We start from the raw sequence: 15,454 nt of genomic DNA, 5'->3' as shown, positions 1-15,454 counted from the left end.
ACTCAAGAAATGTTTGTTGAATAAATCACTGTTTATGTTTTCTGGTGCTTCAGAATGCTGCCATTTCCTCATTATATAGCAATAAATGGTCAGCTGGTTTAAGAGTTTTTAAAAGCGGGGTAACTTGAGCCCATCTAAATGTTTTTCAGGCAGGTCTACTTCATCATCTTGATTTTGAATGTCTTGTTCTGAGATGTTATGAATGAAATTATAATTTGTTTCATGATAATTAGCATAATTGAGACTATTCTTATTAACATGGTAGTTGAGGAAGATTTTAGTTTTGTTGCCACCTTTTCCTATATGTAGTAACCAGCAAATGCCTATAGTAAAGAATGCCTGTCTTTTATGCTATTATGAGGGGAATATTTGAAGTAGGGAGACTGAATCTTCTACCCTTTAATGAGAGTGTAGGCTTTATGTCTAATCTTTGTAACCACATTGTTATAGTGTTCCACATTGATATAACATAGCATGAATGAGTAGATAATTATTTTCTTTCTCACATTTCCTCTTTGCTGACTTGTTAAACTTACAAAGGCTACCTGTAAGACACCTCAGCTTCTCTGTGATAGGACGTAGTACTAAGTAAAAGGAAAAATAAAAGATAATATTCACTGATACTAAAATTGAAATATTTAAAATTTAATCTGAATAATTATGTATAGTTGTGTCCTCTTTTATTACAAACTTGTATCATTTCAGCACTCTGATTCTGTGACTTTAGTATTACACTGAAATGTAGGAGAAATGTGATGAATGATAGGAAATAAATCTAGTTTTTTTCTGTACCTTTCAAGTATAAGACTAAATAAGACTATAGAAATAAAACCATTACATGGTTAGATAATACTGAAAGTGTCTCTTATGCAAGCAGTTATATTCTTTTTCCTTACTATTAATATCTATAATTACCCAAGAAGCAATTTTTTCCCACGACGAAACCACACAAGGTTATTGTATTTGGAAAGTTCCTTCTGAGGGGATCTGGAACTACTCTTTTCTGTGCCAGTCATGGACAGCCATTAGTCCTTAGTGTCTTTGGTCCTTTATAGACAGACTTTAGCCTGTTTCCACTTGTACTCATTTAGTTTAACTAGTGTAAAAACAAAACTTCCCCAAATGATTGCACCATTAATTGACAGATAGGATCTACACTTCTGTTTATTTTTTAAAAATTGCATTGACTTTTTTTTTTTTTACAAAAATTTCATTCTACATTCAAATGTTTTGTGAGAAAAATATACACAGCTTATTTTACTCTGTTAGAAATCTTTCAGTATTTGATGCCAGAGGATTATCTGAAATGTCTAGGTGAAATAGTACTGCTGTTTTGATCCTGTATTGCCCAGTAGCTTCTGGACCTTGGGTAATATACAGAGAAACTGAATGATTTTCAACCTAAGCACCTCAAATGTTACCTCCTCAGACTTTGCTGACACCCTCATTTCATTGCTTAGTTCTTACCAACTTCACAACAGTAGTCACTACCTGAAATAACTTTAAATACTTATTTACTGTCTCCTCACCTAGAAATCTAGCTCTTTTTTACTTTAGATCCCCACTGCCTAGAATGTAAATGATTGTGGAATGAATATGTCAATATCTTAGTCATCAATAAATAGTGCTTTATTTAAAAAAGTCTTGGAACATTGAAACTCAGTATTTTGGTTGTGGACAAATTCTCAAAGAGATATAAATTCTGCCTATTACATTTTCTTTTCTAAATATCTTCAGACCCTTATTTAGAGCATAAAGTCTAGCTGCAAATCAGTGGGAGTTGGTAGCCACTTAAAGAAAATAAAATTTGATTTGTATACCTAATTAAATGAAATTCTCAAAAAGTATTTTTTTGTTTTTTGAGATAAGGCCCCCCTCTGTTACCCAGGCTGAAGTGCAAGTGGCACTCACTGCAGCATTGACTTCCCACACTCAAGATACCCTCCCACCTCAGCTACCCAAGTAGCTGGTACCACAGGTGTGTGCCGTGACCACACCTGGCTAATTTTTGTTTGCTATTTTTTTTGAGACAGTGTTTCGCTCTTATTGCCCAGGTTGGAGTGCAATGGCACAATCTTGGCTCACTGCAACCTCTGCCTACTGGGTTCAAGCAATTCTCCTGCCCAAGCCTCCCAAGTAGTTGGGATTACAGGCATGCGCCACCACACTGGCTAATTTTTTGGAGATGGGGTTTCACCATGTTGGTCAGGCTGGTTGGGAACTCCTGACCGCAGGTGATCCACTCACCATGGTGTCCCAAAGTGCTGGGATTACAGGCGTGAGCCACAGCGCCCGGCCACACCTGGCTAATTAAAAAAATTTTTTTGTAGAGATAGGGTCTTACTGTTGACCAAGCTGGTCTGGAACTACTGAGCTCAAGCGATCTGCCTGCCTCCGCCTTGCAGTGTTGGGATTACAGACGTGAGCTACCACGCCTGCCCAGAGTATTTTTATCCAGCCTTCCAACCATATACAAGTTATTTCCTACATTTCTCTGAGGATTGCATCCCATTGTACAAGCTCCGTTATCCTGGAGGGGGAGTGAGTGAATGGATGGGGGTGCTGAAAATTTATAAGATTAGTTTGCTCCAAACTCTGGTATATTTTGGTTCCATGGGTTAAATAAGACTGTGAGGTCACATGTGAGCAACGTTTTTCTTTTTTTAGAAAGCGTTTTTTCCCTGTAACTTGGTTAAAATTCCACAGTTCCTCCCTTCTTCACACCTAACCATTAAGATAGATTTATTAAAAATCTAAATAATTAGCGTAAAAGTTTAGATAATCTGTACATACATGTCTTTAGGCTTCCTGACTTCGTTGGTTTCACCTGATTTTGTTGGTTACCAAAGAAACAGCCTAACTCCCGAGCCTCCAATCGCTAGCTCTTCCACGAGACTAATTCCTGATGTCAGGGTTCCAGGCACTAGTACAAACTCTGCCCGCAGTCCCTGCCCGAGGTCGTCTTTGCGGGGAGCCATGGCTGTGGCAGGGGTCCCGGCAGGGTCCTCCACCAGTCCCTGTGAGCCAGCCCGCGCGCTGTCCAGATCCTAGACCTCTCGCGGGCGGAGCGGCCTTCTAAGGGCTGGCCTGGGGTCCTGGGCTCAAAGTCCAGCCTTGGCCGAGGCCCCAAGGGTACGCTCGTGTGCCTTCCGTGCTCCAGGGGCTGCCAGACTCTGCCCGGCGCGGAATGGAGGTGTCAAGCCGCAGAAGCTAAGGAGGGGCTGACAAGGGAGAGTCGGTTGGACCGTGGTTCCCTACACAACTCTGTGGGTGCGGGGAGTCGAAGGCTTCTGCACTCCAAGGCTCCTGGCATCGTCCCCGCGCCACCCTGGCGCAGCCTCTGATGGTAGATGACAGCCTCACGGGGGAGGCTCGAGACTGAGCCTGCTCCCCCTACACATCCCTAGCCACCTTCCAGTCCTGTCCTCTCGGCACACGCCCCGCCCCGTAAGCTTCCACGTGACGGGAAACGCCAGCGAGCCTAATGGAGGTAGCTCCGCCCCACGCCCCCGCCTTGCCCCCTGCTCCGCGCGCCGCCACGTGATGCGGACCACCTCCAGCCAATGAGTGCCGGCCTTACATCACGCCCCGCCCCGCGCGCCGTGGCCGTTTGAAGTGACTAATTTCTGTCATATGACTGAGGCGCCCATGGGGGTGGCGGGGCGGCTCTAGAAGCAGGGGCCTACCAAGCGCCCAGCGGAGCGACCCCTGCCTGGCCGTGGGTAGCATGGCCCCTACGCTGTTCCAGAAGCTCTTCAGCAAGAGGACCGGGCTGGGCGCGCCCGGCCGCGACGCCCGGGACCCAGATTGCGGGTTCAGGTAGGGCGCTGTGGGGCGGGGGTCGCGGAGCCGATGGCCTTTTGGACTCCGGGCTCCAGGGGTGTTGGGGCCTTCGGTGTTCCGACCCAAGCGGAAGCGCCGCGCCGAGACCAGCATCTGGTCCTCGGTGGGCTGGAGCCGGCTGCGGGCTCGCGCTGAAGGGTTGGAGCGAGGTCCTATTCTCTTACCCCACCCGTCTCGCCGTTGCCCCTTCCCCCTTTTCCCGTCGGTTTGTTTACTACCTGCCCCCAGCCACGCGCGACTCTGCTCCTCCGGACCTAGCACCGCGGCCTGAGACTTTGGGTCCACGCGCCTTCCTGGCACCGAGTAGAGTTGGGCGCGGGCTGGATTGGACCTCAGCTGCCGTACTCCGGGCCGCGAAGTTCTCCCCTCCTCCCCGTGACCAGTTGTCCTCCGGGCACTGCATTCCAGCTCCGTTGGCGTTGTGGAGAGAGCGGCACGTTTGGCCAAGCTTCTGAGTTGAGAGAAGGCTGGAGGAGCAAGTAGGCAAGGTGCCGTTCTTTCAGGTTTCTTGGACGCTAAAATTGGAGGTGTGCAGTAACCGGACCGAGCGACCTTAATGTTATCGAAGGAGAAATGTGAAACTTGAGTTTAGAGTTACTACTGAAGCAAGACAACATTAAATGAAATCTGGCCTTGGAATTGGCCATAGATTCTTCCTCTTTAGAACTGTTACTGAAAAGGAGTCTTAAAAATTGAAAATGTTAGCAGAGCATTTTGTGGTGTTACAGGCTTTGTTAATTTTTCATTGTAGTACCTGTTGCTGGCAGAGTAACTTTTCAGAATTGTAAGATTTGATATAAACCTGAATTCAAGGTAATATTTAGTCGTTAAACTGCACCTGAGGAGATTATGTCCAAACAGCCTTTGTAAGTATTGCAGTGTGGAAACTTGCAAATATAACTAGGCTAAATGTCAAATACCACACAAACTTGGTAGGATAGCAAAGAGCCCAGTTGTACAACAGTAGTAGAAACAACAAAAAAAGAAAGAATCTGTCAAATTTTGGAACAGGCAAGGTTGAAATGATTGTGCCACACTGGTTTAAGAAATGTTGCTATTCTTAAAATTATTCACTCTCTCTTGCTAATGCAGGTCTCATCAGGAAACATTCAGTAAATGCATATGGAATTGAAGACATTTTTCTACGTATCTGTCTTTTCCCCTGAAAAATAAATGTGTCATGCTCATCTGTCTCTCTTTAAACATTTCTTTAGTGTTTTTCCTTTGAAAAATGAAAGTGCAGCTTAGATAATACTACATTGAGCCATCTGCTAACTCAAGCGACAGTAGGAAACAGGTTTCGATAGGATATTTAAAAGGTGGCGTTTGAATAGACAACTGCTTTCTATTTCTGGGCAAAGATTGACTTTGGGTACTTAGGTTTACAAGGGTCTCAAGTCGCTCATATGAAAAAACATTTTCACGTCTGTTTTTCAAAAATGTAAAGTCTGCTATATAGTTGCGTAATACTATTTTACAGTTACCAAAGAACTTTCTCATTAGTTATCTTATTTGATGTTTCACAACAATCTTACGAGATAGAGCAAGTAGCAGTGCAGATAACTATATATTTCTGCCAGTGGAAGTAAGAATTATCTGTAAGCCCAATAACTGCAGTACATTATAGAATCGCTCACTTTAAAAATAAAACGTGTGATTGTGAGAAATGAAAACTGATAAAACAGAATAGGCATATCTGAAGGAAAAAAACATTCTGGTTAATGTCACATAGCTAATAACTTACAGATCTAATCAACCCAGGGTTTTTAAAAAACTATTTCATGGAGCTATAATTCATACACAATAAAGTATAATACATTTTAAGCATACATTGTATACAGTTGTATACCCACCACCTCTATGAAGTTTTAGAACACTTTCATTACCCAAAAAGTTCCCTCATGCTCTGTTGCAGCCTAACCCCTCCTCACCCAGGGCAGTCACTGATACTTTCTGTCATAGTCTTGTGTCTGGCTTGTTTGTTGCATTTGTTAGTTCCTTTTTTTTTTTTTTTTGGAGACAGGGTCTCACTCTGTCAACAGGCTGGAGTGTGGTGGTGCAACCCCGCCTAAAGCACCGTCAACCTCCTGGGCTCAAGGGATCCTCTCACCTTGGCCTCCCAGAGTTCTGGGCTTACAGGGATGAGCCACCACACCCAGCTAGTTCATTCAATTTTATCACTGAATGGTATTCCATTGTATGGCTATACCATGATTTGTTTATTCACTCACTAATTGGAGGACATTTGGTTTGGTTTTTTTTTTTCCAGATTTGGGCTATTATAAATAATGCTGCTGTTAATGTTTGTGTATAAGTCTTTATGTGGACATATATTTTCATTTCTCTTGGGTAGATACCTAGGAGTAGAGTTGCAGAGTCATATGCTAAGTGTTGTGTTTAACATAAAAAATTGTCAAACTTTTCCAAAATAGTTTTACATTTTGTGTTCTCAGTAGCAATGCATGAAGATTACAGTTTCTTCACAATATCTTCAATATTGATAACATTTTTTAATTAAAAATTTTTATTGTAAAAGCCACATAAAATTTACTTTTTTTTTTTTTTTTTGAGATAGGGTCTCACTTGTTGCTCAGGCTACAGTGCCATGATACATTCAAGGCTCATTGCAGCCTTGACCTCCTGGGCTCAAGTGATCCTCCCACCTCAGCCTCCTGAGTAGCCTCCTAAGTATCCTCCCACCTTGGCCTCCCAAAGTGCTGTAATTACAGGCGTGGGCCACCATGCCTGGCTGAAATTTACTGTCTTAATAGTTTTTTTATTATTTTGATTATAGCCATTCTAGTGGTATCTTGTGGTTTTAATTTGCATTTCCCAAAGATCATATTCAGCATCTTTTTATGTAACCCAGGTTTTTGAGTAGACTAACATTTAGTTTTCATTCTAGTATACCATGCTTTCCTTGTTGGAATCCTTTTTTGGGTGTTTTGTTTTGTTGTAGTCAGCCTAACGCCTAAGTTGTTAAATCAGGCTTGGGAGTAGTTAGCCGTTGGCAACTAACTGTAGCTCAGTTCCTAAGAGGCGGTTCCTAGAGTAACCAGTATACAAAGCCCAGTAATTGTAAGCCACAGTAGGGCTCTAGAATAGGAGAGACTTCTGATAAAGAAGCTTTAGGAACCTTTCTGTATTGTCTTCTGTGGTTACCCCATTGGAAGAGATGGCCAGGGAATACCCACTTCCCTTGTCTTCACTCTAAGGTCTCTTACCATATAGATTTCTATGTGCTTATCTGAGATTCTTGAACTGGAGATGAGTTTGAAAAATATTATGGGGAGGGTATTTTTTCAGTCGTTTAGATAATTGAGACAGTAATGTGTTTTCTCCATTTAAAGAATTTGGGAAAAAAGGCACTTTCTAGGAGAAGATATTGCTTTATGTTTTCTCCATTTTCTTCCAGTGGAAGTAAGAAATATAAACCAAATAACTATAATGCATATAGAAATTATTGTTTTGGGCTGGGTGTTGTGGCTTATACTTGTAATTCCAGCACTTTGGGAGGCCATGGCAGGAGGAATGCTTGAGCCCAGGAGTTCAAGACCAGCCAGGGCAACATGGCAAAACCCCTGTCTCTACAAAAATTACAAAAAATTAGCCAGGTGTGGCAGTGTGTGCCTGTAGTCCTAGCTACTCAGGATGCTGAGGTGGGAGGTTGCCTAGCCTGGGAGGTTAAGGCTGCAGTGATGAGCCATGATTGCGCCACTGCACCCTAGCCTGGGTGACAGAGTGAAATCCTGTGTCAAAAAAAAGATTGTTTCAAATAAAATTCCTGAAAACTACTTTGGCAAGGAAGGTTGGTTTTGAAGTGAAATGTTTGTAGGACATAATTAATGTTTGGTTAAATAATACCTGGAGTTTTGTTACACAGGTTGAGTGTCCTTTACCTGAAATGCCTGGGACTAGAAGTGTTTTGGATTGTGGAATTTTTCAGATTTTTGAATACTTGCATATACATAATGTGTTTTTCAGAGGTGGGACCTAAGTCTGAATATATACCTCATACACATAGCACATAATTTATACGATACTTTTTAATGATTTTGTGCACAAAGTGTCGACTGCATTTTGACTCCTCACATGAAGTCAGGTGTGAAGTTTTCCACTGTGGTGTCTTGTCAGTGATCAAAATAATTTTGGATTAGAAATGCTCATCCTGTATTCCAAATATATGAACATTTATTCTGATTCTTTATATCAGGGATTCTTAATGTACTCAGCCTTTTCATTGGTCTTTCTGTGATCCCTCTTGCCTTTTTCCAAACTACCCTCAATATGTCATACATTTTAAAAAGTGCCATTGTGACTGGGCACGGTGGCTCATGCCTGTAATCCCAGCACTTTGGGAGGCTGAGGCAGGTGGATCACCTGAGGTGAGGAGTTCGAGACCAGCCTGACCAATGTGGTGAAACCCTGTCTCTACTAAAAATACAAAAATCAGCTGGGCGTGGTGGCGGGCGCCTGTAATCCCAGCTACTCAGGAGGCTGAGGCAGGAGAATTGCTTGAACCTGGGAGGCGGAGGTTGCAGTGAGCTGAGATCGCGCCGTTGCACTCCAGCCTGGGTAACAAGAATGAAACTCCATCTCAAAAAAAAAAACAAAACAAAAAGAAAAAACTGCCAGTTGTGATCATGAACAGCAGACAAAATGAGACAAAAGGATGTATAGAATTTAATATCTTCATAAGTTTTATTTTAAGGATTCAGAGATAAGTCATGTAAAGAACTTAATGTGGTGCTTAGCACATGGCTTTCAGGAACCAGAAGTAGTTGTTTTACTGTTACGATATCAGTCTTGTGTAAAAACCACTTAGTTTGGGCCCAGACTTATTAAAGAATGTCTTTTGCCTATTCTGCATAGTGTGGCTTTTGCTAATTTGCTAGCCTTTTTTTTTCCTGTCCAAATGACATTTTTTAAAAAGCCACTATAGTATTATTGTTAATAGAATTAACAGAAATTCCTTAATAAAAGCCATTCTTTGTCCATATTCCAATTTTCTGTTATCTCAATATGTCTTTTTATGGTAAGTTTGTTTGAATCAGTCTTAAGAGTCTGTATATTGTTGCATTTGCAGTTAGGCACCTTAAGTAAGTTTTATTCTATAACAGCCCTCCCCCACTTAAATGTGAAATTTCCCACATTCTGTGTTTGGCTTTTGCAGTCGTATGGTTTCCCAGCAATATGTGGTTTAGAAAGCCCCCTCCAGGCAATTCTGATGCTCAGGTTTGCTGTAATTTTGCTATAACCTATTCCTCTATTTCTTGTCTTTCGTGAAAGCTTGAAGTTAGATTTAGATATTTTATCATATTTAGGTTCCCTTTTTTTTTCAATAAAATTATTTTGTAGATGTTGTGTACTTCCTCTTCATCAAAGTTACATACCTGGTTGCCTCACTTGTAGTGGTTTCAGGTGGTATCAGCCTTATTCTTCTATTACATAATATCCCCTTTAACTAATGATTTTAGCATTCTTTGTTGATGATTGCCTGAATTCATTATTTTGTTATTTTGCAAACTGTATATTTTGCAAAATGGTGATACCCTGATTCTCTAATTTTTTGTGCATTTGTTTGCTGGAATAACTTTTATCAACTATTTGGTTACTCCTTGCTACAGAAAAGGGAGCATAAAAGATGATTTCCCTTTGTCATTTTCCAGAGTAATTGGTAATGAGTTGTTCACTGAAGGTTTTTTGTTGTAATTATCATCTTAAAAGATTATCATGAGCTGTTGGATTTTAGTGTGTTTTAATCCACTTCTGTCAAATTGTCTCATATTTGGCCAATGGAAGCCTTTTTAGGTTGACTTCCGTTTCTTTTTGACATGACCTCATTAATCTTTGTTAACTTTTTGCTTTCTTCTGGCCTGTGTCTTACTCTACACTCCTCCTTCTAAGATTTTATCACCTTGGATTTATTTTGATTCTGGGATATGCCAAGCTGTACTGCTCCCTATTCTTGACATAGTACCTTATACCTTTTTGTTTGGCTTTTTGTAGTGATCATCTGGGCTTATTCTAATTACTCCTTGCTCCAGAAAGCCTTTTCTGATTTCTTCCAGACTAGAGTAGGTCTGACTGTAACTTTGTTTCATAGCTTATTGCATGTCCTTCTGTGACATCTGTCACAGTTGTTATTGTCCACGTCTCTCTTTGCTTATTTGAGCCCTCTCTTCAGTGTTAAGCGTCAAGATTTATTTTGTAGTCAGAACTCTGTAAATTCGCCTAATGGATTGTGTGTGGGGAATAGATGCCTAGGTTTTTGACTGGAGCAACTAAGTAGATGCCTTTTTTCTTTGAGACAGGTTCTTGCTCTGTCGCCCAGGCTGGAGGGAAGGTGTGATCTTGGCTCACTGCAACCTGCACCTCCTGGGCTTAAGTGATCTCCCCACCTTAGCCTCCCGAGTAGCTGCTGGGACTACAAGGTGTGGGCCATCATGCCTGGCTAATTTTGTATTTTTTGTAGACATGGGGTTTTGCCATATTGCCCAGGCTGGTATAGAGGCTGATCTTAAACACGCTATCAAAAATAGCCACCTTCTCCCCATTTTCTGTCGGAACACACACTTTATATCCATTATAGGTCTTTTAATATTTTATTATAATCTGTCTCCCCCAAGTTCACATTGTTGTGCCAGTGGACAACACTGCCTGAGCGTATGCTGAGGAAATAATTGTAGAATGAATAAATGAAGTAACAATTTTAAGGGCAGAGGGAGAGGGTCAAAAGTTCTGTTTTGGATATTTGGTCTAGTTTTAATTGCCATTGAGATATGACATGTAGAGATGACAGTTAAATAAAGTCAATCTGGAGTTCACAGTAGAGACTGGGATTGGAGATACGAGTTTGTGTGTATGGTTAGTATTAAAACTACAGAATGGATGAGATCATCTAGGAAAAGGGTATAGATAGAGAAGGGGAAAGGACTGAGGGCTTTGCCCTGAGGATGTGTGAAAATACACAGATCTAAGAGAGGAAGATATACAAAGAAGATAGATAGGGAAAAGCCAGGGATCTGTGGTGTTAGGGAAGCCAAGACAAGGAAGTGTTTAAAAAATGATTGAGTGATAAATTGTTTGTATACTGGTTGCTGACAGGTCTTGTGAGATGAGAAACAGAAAAGTGTCCATTCTTCAAGATGGAGGTAATTGGTGACCTTGATGGATTTTTGGTAGGGAGGATAAATGTTTGAGGGGAAAAGTGAGATAGATGTGGAGTAAATGTGAGGAAATGGCCCCACTACTTAACTTTCTATTTATTATTTCTATAGGAGAAATAATCTGTAGTGCTGAGTTATTTTTTCACTTTCAGCGTTCTGATTTTATGTCACATTTTGAGCTTCTGAAGTTCTTAAAAGCTAGCTTCATAATATTACCAACACTTTTAAGAATCATTTTTCAGAAGTTTTGTTTTTTAAATGGGATTTAAAAAAATTTGTCATAACCAAAAGAATTTTTATTTTACTTAATTTATTTTAAATATATGTATTTTTACTTGATTGGGTACACTTCCCAGCCTCTTGTAACCACTATTCTACTCTACTTCTATGAGATCAACTTTTTTAGTTTCTACATGTGAGTGAGGACATGTGGTATTTGTCTTTCTGTGCCTGACTAATTTCATTTAGCACCATGTCCTCCAGGCTCATCCGTATTGCCTCAGATAACAGAATTTTATTCTTTTTAATGGCTGAATAATATTCCGTTATGTATATATACGACATTTTCTTGATCCATTCATCTGTTGATGGACACTTAGGTTGATTGCATATCTTGGCTAGTGTAACTACTGCTGCAGTAAATATGAGTGTGCAGATATTTTTTCGACATACTAATTTTCTTTCTTTTGGATATATATTCAGTAGACAGATTGCTGGATCATATGGTAGTTTAATTTCACAGTAAAAAGTGTAAATATTATAATTTTGGTTGTTAATTTGATCTGCTTTTTCATCCCTAAGTAGTGGAATTAGATTTGTTTTTTAAACTAGGTTTATTGAAAAGAGAAAAATACAGCTTTAAAGTGTCGTTTATGAAACTTGGATGTCATTTCTTCTTTCTTTTTTTTTTTTTTTGAGACAGAGTCTGTCACCTAGGTGCAGTAGCACAATTCCGGCTCACTGCAACCTCTGCCTCCCGGGTTCAAGCAATTCTTGTGCCTCAGCCTCCCAAGTAGCTGGGATTACAGGCACGTGCTACCACACCCGAAAATTTTTGTATTTGTATTTGTATTTATATTTATTTATTTATTTATTTTAATTTTTGTATTTTTAGTAGAGATGGGGGTTTCACCATGTTGGCCAGGCTGGTCTCCAACTCCTGACCTCAGGTAATCCGCCGTTCTTGGCCTCCCAAAGTGCTGGGATTATAGGCATGAGCTATTGCACCCAGCCTTGGATCTCACTTCTTACTAATGTAATAATTATCTTAAATCCTATTGATTTTAAACTTGCTTAAAATAACTTCTCATGTAAAACATAAGATAACCTCTTTTATTTTAAAGGAGTCCTAATCTACCCTCTCCTGATTTTGTTTCTGTTTCTGGGACTACCATTCTTAGTCTACCAAGTTGAAAATCAGAGATCATTGTTTATTCCTCCTATTCTTTGATTGCCACATTTGCTCATTTGTCAAGTCCTGTTGATTCAAATTCTTCAGTACGTTTTTATTTTCCACTGTCATCACCTTATACAAACTGTTGATGCCTTTCTTAAAACTTTGCTATTACTTTCCCACTTTTCCCCTCCACACCATACTACTTCTTTTCTCAGCAGGGAGACAGGGTCTCACTGTGTCACCCAGTCTTGAGTTGGAGTTCAGTGGCGCAATCCTAGCTCACTGCAGCCTCAAACTCTTCACCTCAAGCAGTGGTCCCACCTTGGCCTCTCAAAGTGTTGGGATTATAGGTGTGAGCTGCTGCACCTGGCCCCACACTGTTCTTCTGAATTGATTTTCCTAGGTCATAATTCTAATCAAAACACTCAGAAATCTTGACTCCTTATTGCTTAGTAGATTGATCTGCGCTGCACACTGTTTTATGTGCTTTACACCTATTAGCTCATTTAAATCTCACAATAGCTTTATAAAGAGGTCTGATTATCCCTGTTTCATTGATGAGGAAACAGGCACAGAGAAATTAAGTATCTTGCCAAATGTCACATGATTACTAAGTGACAAAATTAAGATTTGAACTCAGATGTTTAAGTTCTAGAGACTTTGTTCTTAACAAAGTTCAAAGTCCTCAGTTTGGCTTATCAGCCTTGTATAGAGTTGTAGCTAGTGTGATGGACTTGATGAGTTCAGATCCATGCGCCAGTACTGCAGGGTGTCTGTGTGTGTGCTTGCATCTCTTAGTTCTGAAATCAGACCACTTGGTTTTCAAACTGGCGTTCTCACACTTAATTGTGAGTCCTCAGGCTTCATTCTCTTTTGTCATTAGGTAATGCTAGAAGCAGTGCTTCTTGCTCTGTTATCTCATACCACTCTACCTAGGAGACAAGACTCTGCACTCCAAGATTTTCAGCAAAAGTCCTAAACTCGGTACTGTTTATATCACCATTGAACTTATTCATGGTCATCATGACCTGATTGGCTTAGGCATAGACTACCTATTTTGGTTACTGTGGCGAGAGGAGTGGAGTTGCTCTGATTGTGGTAGTACATCTGGAGCTAGTCATGAGGTCAGTCTCCCATAAAATGCTGGTTGAAGAGGGGGAAGTAGATACTGAAGAGATAGTCCTAGTATTTATTATACCTACCTTCTGATAGTTGTTTTGAGGATTAAATGGCATAGTAGGTACTCAGATGTTAGAATTTCTTCCCACATCCCCTGCCTTAGTTCAGTATGTGCTGTTATAACAGAATACCACAGACTGAGTAATGTATAAAGAAAAGAAATTTATAGGCCAGGCGCGGTGGCTCAAGCCTGTAATCCCAGCACTTTGGGAGGCAGAGGCGGGTGGATCAGGAGGTCAGGAGATCGAGACCATCCTGGCTAACACCGTGAAACCCCGTCTCTACTAAAAAATACAAAAAACTAGCCGAGCGAGGTGGCGGGCGCCTGTAGTCCCAGCTACTCGGGAGGCTGAGGCAGGAGAACGGCGTAAACCCGGGAGGCAGAGCTTGCAGTGAGCTGAGATCTGGCCACTGCACTCCAGCCTGGGCAATAGAGCAAGACTCTGTCTCAAAAAAAAAAAAAAAAAAAGAAAAGAAAAGAAAAGAAATTTATTAGGCTCATAGTTCTGGAGGCTAGAAAGTCCGAGAGCATGGTGCTTGCTGGCAGCTGGTGAGGACTGTCTTACTGCATCATCCTGTGGAAAAAGGCATTACATGGGCAAGAGAGACTGCAGGAGAGAGCAAAAGGGGGCTGAACTCACTTTTATAACAAACCTACTTTCAAGATAATGATCTTAATTCATTCCTGAGGGCAGAGCCCTCATGACCTAATACCGCTTAATAGTCTCACCTCTCAGAATTGTTGCATTGAGGATTCAGTTTCTGACATGTGAACTTTGGGGGACACATTCAAACTACAGCACTCTAATCCCCCAGTTTCTCCTTTCCAGTCTTCATTTTAGTTTGTCCTCTAGTTGTGGGCTCTAATTAGGACCATTTGATGTTTCTTGAGAATAATCTGTTTCATGTGTTTGCAAACTACTTGGAATACTTTGGATGTGACATATTTTACAGGTCCAATAGAACCCATTGTGGCAGATATTTGCTTGTGTTTTAATTGCATTTTAATGTATCTATATTAATACTTCACTAGATTGTAAGTTCTGCAAGGGCACAGCCTTTGTCTAACTTAGTGCTGTACTTCTGGTGTCCAACTCAAAGAATGCATTCAATAAATATTTGATGAATGAACAAATGAATAAAAATAGTCACTGAACTGAAAAAGTTCTAATTCATTTAACAAAGATGCTTCTGTTTTGAGTTGCTTGCCTAAAGTTATTCATTCAATGAGCAATTTAAGCAGATTTTTCTTTGACATCATTGTTTGTCAATTTAAAGGAAGATTTTATTTATTTTGATTTTTTTAAACATTGCAAGGGTGGCCTCATTTTCCAGAATAAGTTTCCAGAATAAGTTTTGGAATTGGTTATGACTCCCATAAATATGGATTTTGTATTAATTTTGATTAATTTCTAGTTACTTTAGAATATAAAATACAAACTGCATATTTGTAAATAATAGACATTATTTGTGAATAAAAAATAAATCTTTTTGAAGAAACAAGGTCTCAGTTTGTTGCTCAGGCTGGGCTTGAACCCCTGGCTCAAGCGATATTCTTGTCTCAGCCTCCGAAGTAGCTGGTACTACAAGTGTATGCCACTGTAACCGACTGATATTTAAAATTTTTATTAACGAAATGCCTGAACATTTTTTTAAAGATTACATAGTAAAGCCATGTGTTAAGGTACCAGCCGTGACACGATCAGTTCCAGTCATGGAACTCTTGACTGGCTAGATGGCGAAGCTCATTACTTGTTAATTTTTTTTTTTTTTTTTTTTGATACAGAGTCTCTGTTGCCCACACTGGAGTGCAGTGTCACAATCTTGGCTCACTGCAACCTTGCCTCCCAGGTTCAAGTGATTCTCC

General features: G+C 40.5%; 1 protein-coding gene across 3 annotated transcripts in view; it reads left to right on the top strand.

Annotated features, from left to right (window-relative positions):
- The first annotated feature begins 3,542 nt into the window (after positions 1 to 3,542).
- FNIP1 (folliculin interacting protein 1) overlaps positions 3,543 to 15,454 on the top strand; it is a 155,696-nt gene continuing 143,784 nt past the window's right edge. For 2 of the 3 annotated variants that reach the window (XM_011951044.1, XM_011951043.1), the window contains exon 1: positions 3,543 to 3,819. In XM_011951044.1, coding sequence (XP_011806434.1) covers positions 3,728 to 3,819 — 92 coding nt within the window. In that variant the 5' untranslated portion in view covers positions 3,543 to 3,727. The remainder of the gene's footprint in view (positions 3,820 to 15,454) is intronic. The other variant, XM_011951045.1, reaches the window with a different exon arrangement.

Source organism: Colobus angolensis, unplaced genomic scaffold, assembly GCF_000951035.1.
Source record: "Colobus angolensis palliatus isolate OR3802 unplaced genomic scaffold, Cang.pa_1.0 Scaffold314, whole genome shotgun sequence".
NCBI lineage: Eukaryota > Metazoa > Chordata > Mammalia > Primates > Cercopithecidae > Colobus > Colobus angolensis.
This window is presented reverse-complemented; position numbering and strand designations above follow the sequence as displayed.